Raw genomic sequence first — 20,470 nt, 5'->3', positions numbered from 1 at the left:
TCTTTTTCCATCTGAATGTTTAGAATTTGCCTTACTTAAAATTCCAAAAGCATAAAGTGTTGTTACCTGGAAAACAAAATCTAGGAAGCATCAACAAAATTCTCAACTTCTGCATTCAGATTCAGACTATGGAATTTTATTTTCTTTTTCTTTTTCTTTTTCTGCCTCTAATTCTTTTCAAAATGTCTGTTTCATTTAAGAAAGAATAAGTTAGTAAGACATATTCATATTCGAGTTGACCGTTCCAATATATATAATCTTTATATGATACTTTATTTGTGACTATTTTACAACTAATACTAGCAGATATTTAAAAAAAATAATATTTTATTAAATTTTACAATAAAATTATAAAATATGAAATAAATTTAATTAAATTAAATATAAATGTAAATTTAGCTTTAATTAAATTTAACCTAATAAAATATAAATTATTTCTAGTTTTAATTAAAATTAACTTAATAAAATATAAATTAATCTTTATATTAGAACTATCAAAACAGGTAATCCGACTCGATTCATCATGGGTTCATCACTTAGTGAGCCAATCCAACCCGGCTCGACCCACTACGGGTTGGTGGGTAAAAAGATTGGCTCACTAGCCCATTTAATTACAACTTTTTTTAAATAAAAAAAACACAAACTTTCTATACTCAAATTTAAACAAATTTCACTCCCAATAAATGATGTTAAACTGAAGACAATTCAAAATAATAATAAAAAGTACAATATAATCCAAATGTCATCCAAAAATAAACACAAAAAACATACAAATAAATTTCTTATATGCCATAAGTTTCATAAATAAAATAATAAATTAAAAAATAAAATTAGGTAGGTGAGTTGGCGGACCAAATCGGCCGACCACAGATTCAACCCGCATGAGCCGGGTTTAAATAAACCGGATTTAAATTTGACCCGCATAAAAGATATTTAATTTTTTAAAACCCAACTCGACCCAAACCTATTTTTACTTTATATATAATAAATATTCACGATATGAATAATATAATATCTTACCTATTTATAAATAAATATTAAAATACTTTTTATTTATTAGTTAATGATATAATAAATGATATAATAAATATTTGTGAATAATAATTAATGGTGACAGATTTTATTCACGATACATGATAATTTTATCCACGTATATAAAAAATTGCTTGTCCCTGTTCATGACAAAAAAACAATTCAATTTAAAAAAATCAATAAATTGGTTAGCATCTTCTTAAACTTGAAGATAATAATATAACCTCTATCACATTTATTATGAGATATAATTTATATAGACATTTAAAATTTACTCTAATTAAAAATATTATAATTGAAACTCATTAAACAAGAAACAAATAAAAAATTATAACTTTGATAGACCTAATATTTTCCATGTATTATTGGGCAATGGCTATTTTAGTAGGTTGGTTCGTAGATATATATTTGTTATAATAGTTGAAAATTGATTGAAAGATTAACCAATTCATAGCGAGTTTAGCAATAAGTCTAAATATCTCAATTACGAATTATTAGTATGCTTGCATACTTAAAAATAAAAGATTTATTTTTTTTACTTTCTTTTCACAATATGTTTTCAAATTTTTTTTTTTCACATGTGAACCATCTATAAGAACAAACTAGAAAAAGTAATCCGAAATTCTTATGCAAATAAATTAGACACAAAATAATAACAACACGTCTTCTGTGAAAAATTCCTAATAGTTTTTGTTGGAAATACAAAATTAGATTGAATGAAAATATTTTTATAGAAAGAAAAGAATGAAACATGGTTTATATAAATTCTTGTATATTAATTTATCTAAAATATATATTTTATTAAAAGTTTTCAACGGAAATAAAGCATTCAAGTAGTCAATGGTATATATGCACCAAAACTAAAGCACAAAAAAGTAGGTTGTCTCATTGCCTACCCATCTTTTCCTCTTTAGCCTAAGCCACTCACTAGGCGTGGAAATTTATGCCACGCTTTCCACAATAATATTTATAGAGAAAAAAATCTTTTTAACAAACATTTTTTTAACAACTTTTTGATAAAACTGTTTATGATTGGTCTATTTTAAATATTTTTTAAACATAAATTTAAATAGACCAATAAAATGATGACATGTGTCCTGTTGTCAAAAAAGTTGTCAAAAAGTGTTGTCAAAATATCATCATTCTATTTATATTTCAAAATGAAAAAAAGGTATAACCTTTTTAAATAGTGTAATAAATAAAATGAATGTTAGTAATTGGGAGGAAAATGAGAGAAATATTGAAAGAAAGAAAAAATACATTATTACATTTGTTTTTGTTTCGTAATACTATAATGTTATCGTACATATCCATCTTCTCTCACACAATGAAGAAATATAAGAATTAAAAGTGAATTTTAAGATTAATTCAATCTACAAAATCGATTTGTAAAATAAGATTTGTACCTATTTATATACTATGAAATAATCTTATTTCTAGTTAACGTGAGACTTCTAACAATTTCAACTCATTAAGTTAAAGAAAATATAGATGAAACCTTTCAAAATAGGTTCCGACCAAGTTTCTTGTGCATTTTCTTCTCCACTTCTTCGTGCAAAAGAAAAAAATGAGTTTCCAAATTTTTAATGTGTTTTGAACATTACCAACGACTCTTAATCACTGGTAATAACACAAACAATTTAAATAAATATTTTTAATCGAAGACGTATATTTTTATGGATAATCTAATCATCAAAACTAGCTGATAAATTATCAATAATATATTATTACTGACAAATTATGATTCATTGATAAATATCCATCAATAATTTTATAATATAATTTTTTTTGTAGTATTTATAAAATTAATTTGTAAAATGAATTTTATTTTCATTTCTATTCGATATAAAATATCTGGACAAACATATTTGATTGTTGAAAGTGTTGTGTAACACTGTGGAGCCTAGAAATAAATTTGAAGGAGTGTGTGAATAAGACTGTGTGACAGTGAAAGAACAAGTGGTGTTGAATGTGTGTCGATACAAAGTTGAAGTAACTTATTTAACAATTTTTTAACAATAGATTATGTATTATTATTTTATTAGTTTGTATATTTTAAAAGAACCATAAATTATTACACGGTTGTAAAAAAATTGTTAAAAAAATATTTTTTTAAATTAATTAACACTTATATGCATTGGAAGGTGAGACCTTACATTCAAATACGCCCTTAGCAATTTTATAATGAAGTAGCAAAGCAACTGCATGAACCACCCCAACTGAAGTTCAGTCATACATAGAGATTCACAAAAAAAGTAAACTGTGAAAAGGAAACCACGTTTGTCCATTGTTTGAATTAATGAAAGGTGGAGAAAGGAAGGGGCCACAAACGCATAATTCACACAAATCAACGCCATCATCAATCTCCACTAACTACTACATTTGTGTCCTTTGTCAATGCCACTTATTTTCCAGTTATAAAGTCTTCTTCGCTTCACAAATCGTACTAAAACCTTAGAAGTGGATTTTAAATCTAACTCAATTTCATAAAATCAGTTTGTAAAATAAAATTTACATTCATTTAGATACTATGAATTAGTCTTATCTTTAGTCGATGTAGGATCCCAAACAAAAAAAATTCAATATTAATTAAATTTGATATATTATGATGTATTAAATTTATATATTACTAATTAATCAGAAACACATCATAATCTTTCTTTAAATTTTTTAAACTTTTTTTGTTTCATCTTTATTATAACAATAAAACTTATTGTTGTCTTGACACAAATATTCTAAATAAAAAAACAATCATCTTAAATAACAACTTGAATAAAAAGTATATACTATTTTTAACTAAAACATAAAAATAATAATTTTAAAAGAATATATTTTCTCTTATAAGATTTTTTTTTTTCAATCTAATATAAGAGTTATATATATTCATATTTAAATCTTCAATAAAATCTTGTTAATATTGCATTAGAAAGCAATAGTCCAAGGATGAGAAGGATGAAGGATGAAGACAAAAGTGCAAGAATGCTAGCCAGAATGGCATAATTGATTGATAGAAAGAAGCTGTGAGATGAAAATGTGTTCCATTATTCCACAAAGGAAGCAACATCAAACTAAGTACTTCTTATGCTGATGCTATTATTAATTACAGCAAAGACCATCCTAATGATTTGTCTTTGTTTAATTAAGGTTGATTCTTGTGATTGCTTTTCCAAATAGGACTTTGCCATTTTTCTATCAAAAATTTGTTTTGTTTTGGCTCCTTAATTTTCTCACCCTCTATGTTTCTTTAATCAATGCCGGCAATGACATTCACAAGTTTCTTTCAAGTGATCCATGTTACTAAAAACAACCAAAACGTTTCATCTTCACCAACATATAATATCTCATCCTTTTGCTCTTTTTTAATCACAACTTTTTGGTGGAACGCCTGCTATCTAATTAGAACTACTTCACCAATTCTTCAACTTATCACCATTTTTCTTTTAAACAAGGATTGTCCACCAAACCATAAAGTCACATTAGCAAATTTTCAAAATTACATCACCCTAAAATATAACTGAAGAGAAATATAACTATGACAAATTAATAAAAAGTCTACACATATGAAAAAATAATAAAAAATTATCTCATTGATATTACATATAATATTGAAAGTCTCACATCGACTAGAGATAATAAAAAATAATCTCATTGATATTACATATAATATTGAAAGTCTCACATCGACTAGAGATAAGACCAATTCATAGTATATTACATAGTATCAGAGTCATCCTTAAAAGTCTATCCTAATGATATTTATTAATTATTTGTTGGACATATTATTCCATCCACTATGCTTAAAATCCCCTTCTCTCATTAACATAAACAAGAAATCAACTTTATATATATCTACAGAAAATTAGTCCTCTTAATAAGATTGATAGAAGAATCCTATATTTAACATTATAGCCTAGAAATAATTCTGATTTAAATGATTCTAAAACAACTCTAATTAATATTAGTTAAAAAAAAATGACTCACATCAACTAAAAACACTGACTAACATTAGTTGGAAATAACTTTCTTCTAATTTGGTCAAGCTAACAATGTGTCAATTTTAGACAAGGTGACACAAAGAAGATATACATTGATTTTAGAATTTTAAAAAAATTTCAAATTTCTACTTGAAAAAATAATCTAATTTTAAATAATTCAATTATTCAATAGAATTTTATACTTGCATTTTTTTCAATTCCTTACTAAAAATAACATTATAAATTATTTCCAATTTTTTTTTATAAAAATGTTATCCTCCTATGTTAAATACTTAAAGAAACAATAAAAAATAAAGTAATTGAAGACTCTCTTTCCAATATAACTCACTCACCCCTCTCTTATAACTTTAACATAAATAGAATACAGATGAGAATAGATTGGATCATATATGAATAATATTTATTTGTTTCAACAAAAAAAAAAATCATTCATTATTTATTGGATACTTATTTAAAAAATATTTACAGATATGTATACATATCTATATATATTTAAAAAAAAATATATTTTATAAATTTTTAAAATAAAATTACAAAAATAAATATAAAATAAAATATAAATTAAATTAAATAAAAATTAATTTTAATTAAATTTAACATAATAAAATATAAATTAATTTTAATTTAATGTAACTTAATATAATTTTAACTTTTTGCTAATAATATTAAAATACTGTTCATAAACTAATATTAAAATATTATTTATTCATTATCTACAAATAATAAATATCTACTTATACAAAGAATCCATATCACATGTTTTTATTAGCAAAATTACATAGTACAAATATTTTTTCCTTCCAAAATCAGGTAAAACTATTTCTCATTAAACATTTTTTCACACTCCTACCATAAAACCCTACTAGGAAAGTTTTTTTTTCTTTTTTTTTATCGTTAAGAAATACTTTTTTATTTATCAAGACATTGGCATATTTTGTTTTTCCATGACTCATTTTCTTATGCACAATGCTCACGTCGAAACCAATGCTTCACAATGTAGACTCATTTAATATCAATATAATATATGAAAGGATAATAATAAAGACAATAAACTTTATTAGTTACACACAAACTTATATTAAATTATTTTATCCTATATTTTTAAACAAGTGGATAATTATAACTAGTGTTTATAATAATAAGAATAAAAAACACAGATGGAAGGAATAGAAAATTTTTCTGTAACCAATCCTTGAATATATCTCACCATTATAATATAATAAGCAAAACAAAATAAAAAATCAGTTATAGTAATATATTAATTATGTTATCAAATTCTATTATATTACGCACCATTCGTCACGAAAGGGTTTCGTTTCGCCCTCAGGTATTTAAATCACATATTCGTAAGAAAAAAACATCTTATAATAATCGGACACCATTTTTTAATCCTTTGTTGACTTGAATTAGCAACCACAAAATGAAGAATTTCTTCTCCGAAAGAAAAAAAAGAAGAATTTATTTCATTCAATAGTTTCTTTACGTGTAATAAAATAATAGTATTTATTTAAAGGATAATGATATTTTAATAATTTTTTTACATTATTTTATTGATTTGTTTGAATTTATTTTAAAAAATTATTTGAAACGAATCACTGTACATCTGCGTTTTAAAAAAAAAAAAGTTGTTAAAGAGACTTTTTCCTTATTTATACCTTAACTTTTAAGAGATTAATATAAATGTTTTATTTAGTAACATAGCTGTTTATTTTGAGAAAGATGATATTTTAACACCATTTTTTGACATCATTTTGATACTACACACGTGTCAAAATGTGGTTGGACGATTTCAAATTAAAAAAACAAACTTTGATTTTTCTCTTCCAAATATACCTCTGTCTCAACTTTTTTAATTTGAAATCGTCCAATCACATTTTGACACGTGTGCAGTGTCACAATGGTGTCAAAAAAATGATCTTAAAATATCATTTTCCTTTATTTTGTTCGTGTCAAGTCAGAAGCATCTCTTATCTGTTTATTATGTAAGTATTGTCCGGTTTTCCCTCCGTGATTTCTGTGGGGAGACTTACTATACTAAGTTACTATTTCCAATTCTTCGTTTCATAATTTATTCTAGGATTTTCTTTTGTTTCCTTTTGTCGAAATTCCACGTTCTACAATTATAACCATGCAGAAAATTGTTGAAACCAAAAATAATGGTCCAAGTTTAGTCTCAATTTCTTCCAGCATGTAACTGTGACATGATCTTATGGTGTATTTGTACGAGAATGTATAAAACTGAAGTACGAAGTTTGTGTTATAAATATGATGGCAGCAGCAGAAACAGAAACAGAAACAAAACAGAGGAAATTGTTAGAGAAATAAACACACGTGGTGACTCTGACTCGCCCATGCTCCAGTTTTCTTCTTAACTTTCTTACATTTCTGTGGTATAAATTCCAAAAACACATTTTTTAATCGAATAATGCTTTCTTCTCCCACCTTCACTGTTACACTACAGCTTAATCACTGATTCCTTTCTTTCCTTTTTTCAATACCTTTCATTTCACACACACACAACACTCCTATGTATATAAACACTCATCATGATTTCCTCATTGCTTCATTCCTTCAGATTGTTTTCTTCTCAACACACTTTGAGAGACCCATTGGGTGAGGAATTCACACAAACACCCACCAGACTTCAATGCTTATGGAAAATCAAAACTTGCTATCACTCTTCATCTTCCTCTTCTTGGGTCATTGGATCCATGTTCAAGCTGCTCCTCCTCACTCTCTCGTCACACAGCTCCCTGGCTTCTACTCCCGTTTCCCATCCAACCACTATTCAGGGTACGTCATTTGCGTTCATATTTCAAGCTTTTGTTGTCTGTAATTAATTTTGTTGGAAAAATGAGTGAGAGAATTTGGTGTGGATTCAGATATATAAGTATTGATGGAGATTATAAGAGTGGGAAGAACCTGTTCTACTACTTCGTGAGTTCAGAAAGAAGTGCAGAGAAGGACCCAGTGGTGCTATGGCTGAATGGTGGACCTGGGTGTTCAAGCTTCGATGGCTTCGTTTATGAGCATGGTATGTTAATCATTGTACCCTTTTTTTATTATTCCTGGGGAACAATAATCATGCTACTTTATTTTCATGTCTCATCGTATTTAATCTCCAACTGTTTCGGTATGGACAGGGGTCTACGTTAATTAATTCTGCCTCATTAACCTCCTCGTCATGTTCCATCTACTCTAGGAACATTTTCAAATTTCAAACCTTTTCTCACTTTTTTTTTTTTTTCTTTTTGTCTGGTTGGAAGTTGCCGTTTCTTTATCAAATTGGGGACCAAGATTTAATAAATATGACGCGTTTTTGTATTAATTTCGCACCCCAACTGTTCGAACACTTGCACAAAAGGGTAAAACGTTAGATATTTTTGTTTCATGGGAGGTGTTTTTTCCTCACCTTGAATCATTACTATTATATTATAATTACTATTACTTTTTCTGTTGATTATGTGTGTGATTGTGAAATGTGGGTGCATGCAGGACCATTCAACTTTGAGGCTGCAAAATCAAAAGAGAATCTACCCACTTTGCATATCAATCCATACAGCTGGTCAAAGGTTGGTTTGGTTAACAACGTCACTCTGCAAATCAATAATGCTGCTATATTAGTTTCCATCTATTAGAACAATTTAGAGAGTTAAAAAATAAAATAATTAATATCTTTTTATAGTAACCATGTTTATCCATCTTAATCAATTTCAGGTTTCTAACATTATATATTTGGATTCTCCTGCTGGTGTTGGACTCTCTTATTCCAAGAACACAAGCAAATATGCTACTGGGGACCTGCAAACTGCGTCTGATACCCATCTTTTTCTCTTAAAGGTACATCCAACATAAAAGACATTGCCATTTGAAACAGAACGAACATTAACATTGGAACGTGTACAAATTATTAGGAGAGATTACAACACAGTTAGTATATCACGACACGCCAATCTTTATTAATTCTAAGTTTGCACGCCACAATAATACACGAAAAGCATCGTGCATAATTGCCAATAGCAAGGATAATTAATGATATTATTTTGTTTTGGATCTCTTCTTCTATTGGCAGTGGTTCCAGCAATTCCCAGAATTTCAGGCTAATCCATTTTATATTGCTGGAGAGTCTTACGCTGGAGTTTATGTGCCTACTCTGGCTTTTGAAGTTGCTAAAGGTAACAATGCTAAAGTCCAAATCTACAGTAAACAATACAATGCATTGTTTCATGAATTTATATAGTTTTAATTAAATTTTAAACTCTTGTTGTCTGTGAGGGCATATAGTATAAACAAATTTGCATACTCAGAATGTACTATACACTAAATTTTTAATTCCAACTTGCTATGTACATATATTTTTACATGATCGGTGATTTATGAGTTTAAATTATTTGTGTATACATGCCAGGAATCCAGAGTGGTACAAAGCCCGTGATCAATTTTAAGGTACATACTTTTTTAGGTATAATAAAATATTTTATGAGATGGCTTTATATTGGAAATTTCCCTGATTAAGAACGAGATCAATTTCTTATATATGAAAATAATAAAGGGATTATATATGAAAATTACTTTTATAGTTTGACGTAGAAAACAAGAAAACCTTAAATTACGTGAGTTTTTTATTTTTGTGTGTAGGGTTACATAGTTGGAAATGGTGTCACGGACGAAAGATTTGATGGCAATGCTCTCATCCCATTTGTGCATGGGATGGGTCTCATATCAGACAGTATCTACGAGGTGCTGAATAAATAATAATTTCTCGTACAACTTAATTTATTTACTATCTAATTTCTTTTATACAAGGTGTACCATACTTTCCAAGTTAATATCACAGGAATTATGCAGCATTGTGGTTTTTCATAATAAGTATATATAATTATTATATACACTTTGGCTATCACGTTTTGATGTTTTCCATTGATGTTATGTCCTGTTATAGAGTTTTGCATGTTCGTGATGTTATTATCAGCCTCTTTCAGCAATTATATGAAAACCAGAAAATGACCGATTTGTCTTCATTGCTTATCTCATGCTTTCAGAAAAATTCCTTAGATCACTGTCTAAAAAGTAAGATTTTAGGCATAATCACACGACATTTATGTACACAAAGTAAATCTCAGACATCACGAAAATTATATGCTAGACTTTTATCTTATCTGAACAACAGTAGAATTTTAACAACACAAACATACGTATTCTGTTACTTTTCATTTATGGAATTCAATTATGTGCAGGATTTACAAGCTACATGCAAAGGAAACTACTACGATGCTTACTCTTTGGACGAAAATGATCCGTGTTATAAAAGCATTGTAAAAGTTGATAGGGTGAGACATTCATATAGAAAGAGCATCCACGGTTTTCTTTTTTTCTTCAGCTCATTATGAACAATAGCAACTAATTAAGATTACTGTCTAGTACAAGATCATGAGTGCTATATATATATATATATTAATGTTCTCAGGCCATTGATGGGCTTAACGTGTACAATATACTCGAGCCATGCTACCACTTCCCTGACACAACCAAAGAAAATGGAAGCTTACCAACAAGTTTCAAGCAATTAGGAGTTACTGAGAAGCCTCTTCCAGTGAGGAAGAGAATGTTTGGAAGAGCATGGCCTTTTCGAGCACCAGTCAAACCTGGTCTTGTCACATTATGGCCTGAATTGGCTGAAAAGACTCAAACGAGGCATGTCGCTTGTGTTGTAAGTTTTCAATCATGTCTTACAAATCATTTTGTATTCACAGATTAAAAATTTAAATACGTGGTGTCGTAGAGATTGATTAGAAGCATGTGTTTGTGGTCCCAAACAATCTAGTAGTTTCTCGAAAACAAGGCAATGACATGACAGACTTGCCATATACATAGGTAACATGTTATAGCTGAGATAAAATGATAAAATGAATTGTTTTTTTTTCTCTGGCAAAGAGCAGAATGATGAAGTAGCAAGCGCATGGCTGAACAACGATGCTGTCAGAAAAGCCATTCATGCTGAATCGGTAAACTATGCTTATTTTAACAGTTATTAAAGTATAATCACGAATGAGGATTAATTAATTAATTAATTGATTAGTTTTGATACACATGAACAGGAAAGTGTGGCAGGTGCATGGGAATTATGTACAGATAGGATAGAGTACGATCACAATGCTGGAAGCATGATTCCCTACCACAAGAACCTAACCAAGATGGGCTACAAGGCACTTATTTTCAGGTATATCATCACCCTTCAATTTCACCATAATTTTCTAGTGTTGGAACTTGGTTAATTATTAATTATTCTGTGAAATTCTTGATCAATTAATTAACCTCCTCCACTGTTTCATGTATGTATGTATGTATGATCATGGTTCATGGCAGTGGTGATCATGACATGTGTGTACCATTTACTGGAAGTGAGGCTTGGACTCGATCTCTGGGATATAAGATCGTGGATGAATGGAGGCCATGGAACTCAAACGACCAAGTTGCTGGGTATGAATTTATATGAATAGTATAAATGAACGTATAATTAATTAACATAAACTATGTTCAATTATTTGAAATGGAATTACACAGGTACTTGCAAGAATACGAAAACAATCTGACATTCTTAACAATCAAGGTAAGTCAAGTTGCAGAAACAGTTAAATGAAAACTGTTACTGGTTTTACTATAGAAAGTCTCTTAGACATGGGTTTGGTGCAGGGAGCTGGGCACACCGTGCCGGAATATAAACCACGGGAAGCATTGGAATTCTTCAGCCATTGGTTGGAAGGAAAGACAATATAAGTAAATGCATGCATTGATGTTATGTGGGGGGTAAAAATAAGCACACTGTGTTAATTCTAGTTTTACCTAAGTTTGTGATTAATATATACATCACTTACATTACATTTACATGTGCAATGGATTAATTATTATTTAAGTGTACTTTGTTAATTTCATACATCAATCCTTTCGAAGAGAGGATATTGATGGAACAAATTTGTAATCTCATCAACTTTTCTCTTTTTTGTAATTGTCATTCTATACCATCTTCTTTTAAAATCATAATATTTTAACAATATTTTTTAATAATAGATTATGTATTATTATTTTATTAGTTTATATATTTAAAATGGATCAATTATTATAAAAAATTGTTAAAAAAAATTATTAGAGATATATTTTCCTTTAAAATAATATGTTCAATGATTAAAGTTATTTTTAATTTCAATTGATATCTCAAAATTATTATATTGGTCCCCATTCTTGTTGAGAGAGAAGAAAACCATCACAAAATAAAATTTTCTCTCCTCTTTTCTTTTCTTGATAATTGGTATTTAATACATATGAGATATAAGCTAATTCATTGTCTAGCACCTTCTCTGCTCAATCATAAAATGTTTGGCAATGTCGACAACTTGTTGGTGAAAGATATTAATATGGCATTAATAATGCAAATATTTATCACTTTAAACTTTTTAATGTTAATGGTGATTTTAAAAAAATTATAGAATACATTCAAGATCTTTCATCAATTATTATTATATATTAAATTTATATAAACATTTATTCTAATTAATCTTATATTATTAATGTTTTAACATTTATTCATAAAATTTTTTTTATGTTTATATATATGGTTAATTAGGAGGAAATATCACATTAGATTTCTTAATTTATGTTCATATATTAAAAGATTAAAAGATGAAACATGATTTAATACTTTTATCGTAAAGTTATAAAAAGGGTCTAAGAATTCAACTTGGGAGTTTTAATGTCTCCAATGTTTTCGGTTGAAACTCCAATTTTTCTTAAAATACTTATTAAATTCAACCATTTAGAAATCTGATTGGATTCGTATAGGATTTTAAAATTTGATTGAATGAAATTCGATAAAAACTCATCAGATTTGAAATTTAATAAAATTTTAGTAAAATTTTAAAATTTGTTAGATATTATTTTTATTTGGATTTCAAAATCTATTTAGTTCGAAATCAATAAAAATTCAATTAAATTTCAAATTTTATTAAATTTTCACTAAATTTTAAAATTTATTTTGATCTTCATCAAATTTCTAAATTTGAAAAAACCTGAAAATTTCAAAACATGTTTTCATGTATTTACTCCCACGACCAATCTCACAAGAATCACCACCAACATCACCTCTCTCCTAAGGAACTTCTACAAGAACAACACAATCTACATTAGAAGTGCAAAGTATATAAAAAGAAATGAGAGCATAAAATAATGCAGTAAGTATTTACAAACCTATATTTTGGATAACTTAAAAGTGATAGTGAAATCATGGATATCATATCATTCAAAGTAAGAATTACAATGACAAGTTTTGAAAAAAAGAAAAGGTTTCTCTATTTAAATTCGACTAATATTATTTATATTATAAAAAGATGTAAGATTTTTAAACACCAACATTATTATACTAAATTTTCTTTTAAAACTTTAAAAATTTTGAATTTGGTCATCTCGTCATATGTATAATTGCAGCTTATAAGATTAGTTTCTTATAATGATTGTTTGATTCTTATTTGTGTTAGTATGATGAGTAAATTTTTTATTATTATGTGTTGATATGATTAAATATGTTTTATAAAAAAATTATAGTAAAAGACTCATATTTTTCAGAGTTATTTGTCTTTGCTATTAAAAATTAATTTAGCACATTTAAAGTGAAAGCCATGTTTGTTTGTGATCCTAAATAAAAGGAACTCATAAAAATTATATGATGGACTGAAATACTTATAGGTTTTATTTGCTTTTTCCCTAACCAAAATTAAAGTTTTATCTCAATAATTTGTATGGAAAAAAATGTACACTTATAAATTTGGACAATAAAAAAATGAAAGTATGATCTGCATCTCTATATGATTAGTTTGATTTTTATTTTAGTATAAATTTAATAAAATGAAATGATGTATTTCTTTTGGAAGATAATTGCGATTGTACAAATTCGTTTTTATTATTATTCAAATTCTTAGTATTGTAATTGAGATTGCAACACAATAATTACAAATTCAATAATTAGAAAACTTATACTCACACTCAAATTATTTTTAACAATTTATAAATTTAGTTCATTTAATTCATGAATATATATGATACCAAGCATCAGAAATAAGATTCTGACTTTTTTTAGCTAGAAGATAAGCAATCTGAATCTTATGCTTGAAATTTATGAAACTAAACTTGAAAAAAAAATCATTATCTGATAAAGTAGATCAGAGGAGCAGAAGAAAAGACCTTAAGTATGAATAATTGAATAAAAATTAAATGAGAGACAATTTTGCAGTGAAAGAGATGACACAGAACACTCCTAATAATAGCAAACACGAGTTTCTCCTGTCCACACCACACCACATTAATTTCCATCCCTAAAAGAGAGACGTAAAAAGCTTAAAAATTTTTGGCCACTGCATTTCATTTATGAACCTTATCCAATTTCTTTATCAATCACTCACCAACTACTTCAACAATAATTAACACTCACTCATCAACCATGCCACTTCCACCACGTAGCTCACTAATTTCAACCATACCAGTGTGTTCTTGTATAATCATATTAGACCCACTTGTCTAATTCTTCAAAAGATTTCATCTTTAGTTTACCAGAATCATGAAATTGATTTTCATTGAACTATTTCAAAAACTGATAAAATTAGAAAGCATGGATGAAAGAAAAAGACTGCATAATGCAGATAAGGCCTTTGATAGAAAAAAAAAATATATATGGTAAGAAGAGTTTGATTTTACAAAATTTTCAAGCACAGGAGAGGAAGGGCAGATTTCCAGACACACTAAAACAGCCCGGCCATCTTCTCTAGTCCAAACATATGACTCAGAACACCAATTGGTGAAAGGAACATGAATACTTCAACAGAAAAGAAATTGAGCAAAAGAACAAAAAAGGAAAAGGGTGTGTATGTATCTATATCATGATGATGGAAAACAGAACAAAAACAAAATAAAATAAAGGAATATAAAGTAAAAGACCATCTCATCTCATCTCAACTCATCTCAACGATCCTTGCTTGAACCATTTTCTTTCAATTTTGTTTTCTCATCCCCTTGTCTTCTTTGTCAGGTTCAAACCTTGGCAGGTTTAGCAATGTGTTCACACGAGACACTCCTTCAAGAGCAGACCATTCTATTTCTGACTCAGGATCTATTTCCTCTTCCCTAGTCTCTTTCTCCTCCTCATTCTTGTTGGTGTCATCACCTTCATCGCTCTCCCTGCATGTTCCTGACCTTGCCAGACCGGTCCTGTCACCATTGTGGCCATTGTGGACTTGGACAGCCGAACCAGGTTGCTCCTTGGACTTGGCAATGGAAGCACTGCATACTTTGTGTGAGGCAGGGTCCAAAAAGAGGCAAACCACAGCACAGTCATCCACTTTGGAGGTTGGATACTTGTACCTCCAAGCGCGAACTGCTGACTCAACCAGCGCTCGAGCGGCCGAGGCACGCCTTGATGTGGCTGCCACTATGTCCACTACTTCTTTGTTTGAGAGAACATCCCAAATCTGCCATCAACAAAACAACAAACATGAGATGAATGTGAAAAGGCCAAGTAAAATGGAAATCTTGATTGGCAATGCCAGTTAGGTCGTCTACCCCATCTGTTGCTAAGACAATGAACTCGTCTTTCTCGGTGAGTCTTCTGTATGACATCTCTGGAACAGATATCAGGCCAAAATCTTTAAGACAAAAATCACCAAATGCCCTGGCCATGGCAAGGCCTGGCGAGTCATTGTTCGGCAACCAGACACGAGCAACTTCCGGTTCATCCTGAAGAGCAAAAACGCGGCCTTTACATTTGCGAATTCTCTCTTCTTCAGCTGTAAGTGAGAAATATAAACTGGGTCAGACATATGAACAATGTGTACATATATGACACGGCATGAAAATAGCATCGGAGAGCTGTCAACTTTATACAAAGTGATCAACAGGGTAAAGCAATATCTATTTAAAAATTAAGACCAAGAATGGGTTGTTTCAGCAGAACTTCAATTTGAGATGAGCCATGACATACAGACAATACCTAACACAACGAATGTAAAATTTTGTCCATTTACATGGCCAAATTGGTGTTAGTGTCTCTACCAGTGCAGGCGTCCCTTTTATCGCTCATTTCAATCTTATTGTGTAAATGTGTAGATTAGCTTACTCAGAATCGTGTATTCCAGAGATTTCAAACAAATTTTGTATGTGGACTCCTATTTCTTATCTACTAATATTCCAAATGTATCAAAAATCTTATACTGTTAGCATACTGCATGGACCATGCATGATATCCAGCAATTGCATAAATTTACAAGGAATCAACTGATCAAGACCATTCCAATAATGACAAGTAAAAGTGAAATTGGGGACAGGGGGAGAACTCTCAATTGCTAAAATTAAAAGGGAAATTTTCCAAAGGGAAAATCAGGACTCTCAGGTGAAGATGACGTAGAACTGGTTTTAACATTTTCTTCAACTTTTGTCATGTACATTAAGAGTCCAGATTCTCTACTGGTTATTTCAAGTGTTGTCTATCTATGGTGTCTTCAAAACACCTTGATTTTGTTACATTAAAAAAAGTCTTTAATATACTTTAAAACATCAAAATCATATACATCAGTCTATTTTGAAGACACAACATAGGGACAACACCAAAAACTCAGCTGAGAATTCAAATTCATTAGATAAACCATAGACTATGTGTGCAAGTATTTCACATGTATTTGAACTTGGTATTTAAATTAGTTCCATAGCTAAATGGATGCTCAACAATCTGATGCCACTGTTCCCAGATGGCCAGACAAGAGATATACCTGGAAGATTGGGTTTCAGATCCACAGTTAACTGGACAGCGACAAGAGAATCATCATTCTCTCTTGTACCCAACACAGCTCTAGAGTCACCCACATTTCCAACGATAAGATCATAGCCCTACAAATGATCCAAAACCCTTTATGGTCAGAAATAACTCTATCGCAGATAATTATAAGTTTCTAAAAACATAATCTTCCAAAGATAACAGAGCAACACCTGCTTAATCAGAGTTACTGCTGTTGTTCCGCTACAAAAACAATCAATACTTTGATGGGTCTTCAGTTCCCTATCCATAACTTTGAATGCCGTCAAAAAGGATTCCTTTAGTGTCTGAAAGATTTCAGGGTGTTTTTCTGTTTCTTCAGCATCAACAGATATCCGAGAATCCTCATCAGCAGATGCAGAGGCAGTCTCTTCTATATTCATGCTTCCTGCAGCATTAACGCTAATCTCCTTGAGGACTTCCTCACCGGGAACATTAACTTCCCAATGGGCATTCAGTTTAAGAGGAAGAGAATCTCTCACTCTTTTTGCAACCATGTGACCATATGGACCATGGCCATCAAAAACTCCACAGAAAATAGTATCCTGTCTAGAACAAAAGTTCTGCAATACATGGCAAACAGAAGCAATTAAAACTCTGTTCAGCAGAAAATAAATGCACAGTTGCTATTCTCAAAATAGCTACTACAAAAAGCTTCCCCCTCCCATATCCATAATTAATGAAATAAAGGTAGAAAATCAAGAGAATAGCAAGAAAAAGATAAAAGAGGAAGTGTGCACAAAACCAGAAACAGTCATACATAACCAAAGTCGTGTAGAAAAGAATCAAGGATCAGCAACAATCATAACTATGCACACTACATATGCAAAGAAACCATGATAGAACACACTTGATCAATCAATAAACGTCACAACCAAATCCGAATGAAGCATGGAATGGAAATACAAGGCTCAACATAAGTAAGACTTGGAAAAGTAGTTATATATGTATGTATAAACATAAACAACCCATGTTCGTATGTATATGGCAGGGTACAAAATCCAATGTGAGGTTAATCAATCAACCTCGCTGACATTAAGATGGAAAAAGATCTGAATTGTGAGCAAAATGCAGAAAAAGAAAGACTACACAAAGAGGGTAATTGGCCAAATATAAGAAAATGCAAAGTGAGAAAAAGGATCTAACCTCCCAAACCACCATGGCATCCTGGTTGGTACCCTTCTTGCCTTGCTGAGTGAACAAGGATGCAACTTGGGAGGAGCCATTGAGGAAGATCCTCCCAGGGATCCTATGGAGAGGCTCATTCCTCCAATACTCAAAGGAAGAAGCCCTTGATCCAAGCCTCTTCTTGGCGTTGCTCTTGCGCTTCCTAAAAGATGTAGAGGGTGAAGTGGGGTGAGGGCTCCTGCTTTCCGCAGAGAAGCAGGACCCCATCTTAAGGGCCCTTAGAATGCCAAGAATGCACTCCAAACCACTCGAACACCCACTTTCTTCCCTTGAAGGATCCGTCACAACCCCTTTGAGAATCACCAACAAAAATCAAACCTTTCGCAATCCCCCAACACCACTTCTCCACCTTCAATTTTTGCTTTTTTTTTTTTTCACTTTCGCAACCTCTTCACCAACCCCACAACAATCACACCAGCACACTTCAGATTGAGATGACTAAAATGGCAGTGAACCAACTTCAGTCATCAACCAAGGCAGAGAATTCAGGATAAGACGAGAACGAAAGATGTCTCTTTTTTTAATGGGAGGAGAACCAGAAAAAAGGAAACAACACTCCTTTTTTTTCTCTCTCTTCCTCTTTTTGGTTTCCGTTATTGTCAAATAATAGATAACATGCAGATCTGCGTAATCCCCCACAAAGGCCACAACCCTTTTTTTTTATTATTAAAAAGCCTTCTGTTGCAAAATCAACAAAAGGGATTAGTTAGCAACTCGAGATGTATGAACCCAAAGGTGGTATTTTGAAGGTAACCCACATCAGTATACGAGAACATCAAGCGAACCCAGCTTTAGATCAGAGGCGTCGATGGGGATTGAATGGACTAGAATGTCGAAGAAGGAAAAATAACGGGTTGGTAGAAAAAGAAGAATGTGAAGAAGGAGAGAGAGTGCATGTATGTAGGATGGATGATGAAGTTGTGTTTATGAGATTTTGAATGGAGTGAGAAACGGACAAGTTGAAAGTGGGGAAAGAATCTGAACCACTAAGAGCGCAGAGAGGCAGAAAGAAAGCCGTTCTTGTCTCTGGAAGACGTCACTCTTGAACGGAGAGAGAAGGAAAAACCAACACAGAAGAGAAAAGAGAAGATAGACAAAGCAAAATTTTGGACAAAGCCTTCTTTGTTCCACTTTTAAAAACAAGTTTTCCTATCATTGCGTTAAACAACATATAAAATTAAAATAATGTATATTTTTTCTGACCAAGTAACTTAGTAATTCTTATTCTTACTGAAGGTCAATTGTTGCTGTTTTAACGCATCTTTATTTCTATGTATTGGAGTTTCAGATTTATCTTAACAGAAAGTATAAACAGTTTGTTTGTCAATTATGCCAAATATACTCTCTTTTTTTCTTTTGAGACATTTTAAATTATTATATTTTTACTTCTGATTCTTATATAAACATAACAACATGGTTTTTTGCAATATATTGTTTCTACATTTTACGCATAATTATACTAGTTTTTAATCATATTATGAAATTTAAATTTATCTACGTTAATCATTAAATGAAAATTATTATTATTACTATCATCATCATCATCATCTATTTTATCAAATTTAAATAAATTTGCCTTTTTTTTAAATGCTTCTAGACTCTCAAACGGTTGAAAAAAAAAACATTCCATTCAATTTGTTTGTTAATGAAAATTTTTATAAAACAGTCCTTTAAGAATTTATAAAAAAAACATTCAATTAGTATTTTACATTTAGTTTTAAATGAATAATTATGAAGCGCGTTAATTAACTTGTGTACCTTAGTAAACATATAATATATTTAAATGTATATTATATTAACATATATTTAGAGGTGAAAGAAAAAACTAATAATATTTTTAAGTTTATAACTAAATTTTGAATGAATCTATTTGTCTATTAATATACTTGTGTAATTTGTATATTGTTAGATTCGTCTAATCAATATATAAATGACTTGTCTAATGTGTATTGTTAGATATTTGATGAATTCATCGACAACTTATTTAATAAAAATATTTTTAAATTCATTTAATCAATGTATGAAATTGACTCATCTAATATATTTTTGTCATGCTCTTCTAATTAGTGTATTTAGAGTCTCGTCTAAAATGTATTGTTAGATTCGTGTAATATTTTTTGCAATACTCTTTTAATAAGTGTATTAAAAGACTTGTCTGATTTGTATTCTTAGACCCCACTAATCAATGTATTTACAAACTCTTCTAATATGTATTGCTAGACTTGTCCCATAAGTATGTGGACAGACTCATATAATGTGAATTATTAGCCTTCTCTAATTAGTGTGTGTTTAAATCTGTCTAATATGTATTGCAAGACTCGTTTGATTAGTGAGTAAACAAATTCGTCTAATTTGTATCAATATACTTCTTTAATCTGTGTATGAAAAAACTTGTTTAATTTATTTT

General features: G+C 29.9%; 2 protein-coding genes across 2 annotated transcripts; one reads left to right on the top strand and one right to left on the bottom strand.

Moving 5' to 3' along the window:
- Positions 1 to 7,109: 7,109 nt before the first annotated feature.
- Positions 7,110 to 12,049, top strand: LOC106758173 (serine carboxypeptidase-like 20). The gene is made up of 15 exons (XM_014641112.2): positions 7,110 to 7,417; positions 7,603 to 7,820; positions 7,910 to 8,061; positions 8,523 to 8,599; positions 8,745 to 8,867; positions 9,100 to 9,202; positions 9,436 to 9,473; positions 9,666 to 9,767; positions 10,265 to 10,357; positions 10,495 to 10,737; positions 10,967 to 11,032; positions 11,126 to 11,247; positions 11,394 to 11,507; positions 11,592 to 11,637; positions 11,721 to 12,049. Exons 2-15 carry the CDS (start codon positions 7,675 to 7,677, stop codon positions 11,802 to 11,804), a joined length of 1,509 nt encoding a protein of 502 aa, XP_014496598.1. The 5' UTR covers positions 7,110 to 7,417; positions 7,603 to 7,674; the 3' UTR covers positions 11,805 to 12,049.
- A 2,677-nt stretch (positions 12,050 to 14,726) lies between these two features.
- LOC106759300 (probable protein phosphatase 2C 33) lies at positions 14,727 to 19,183 on the bottom strand. Its single transcript, XM_014642406.2, has 5 exons — positions 18,022 to 19,183; positions 17,049 to 17,438; positions 16,832 to 16,949; positions 15,630 to 15,853; positions 14,727 to 15,538 (listed from the first exon to the last, which is right to left on the bottom strand). The coding sequence occupies exons 1-5, from the start codon at positions 18,268 to 18,270 to the stop codon at positions 15,062 to 15,064; spliced, it is 1,458 nt and encodes a 485-aa protein (XP_014497892.1). The 5' UTR covers positions 18,271 to 19,183; the 3' UTR covers positions 14,727 to 15,061.
- Positions 19,184 to 20,470: the final 1,287 nt, after the last annotated feature.

Source organism: Vigna radiata, chromosome 4, assembly GCF_000741045.1.
Source record: "Vigna radiata var. radiata cultivar VC1973A chromosome 4, Vradiata_ver6, whole genome shotgun sequence".
NCBI lineage: Eukaryota > Viridiplantae > Streptophyta > Magnoliopsida > Fabales > Fabaceae > Vigna > Vigna radiata.
This window is presented reverse-complemented; position numbering and strand designations above follow the sequence as displayed.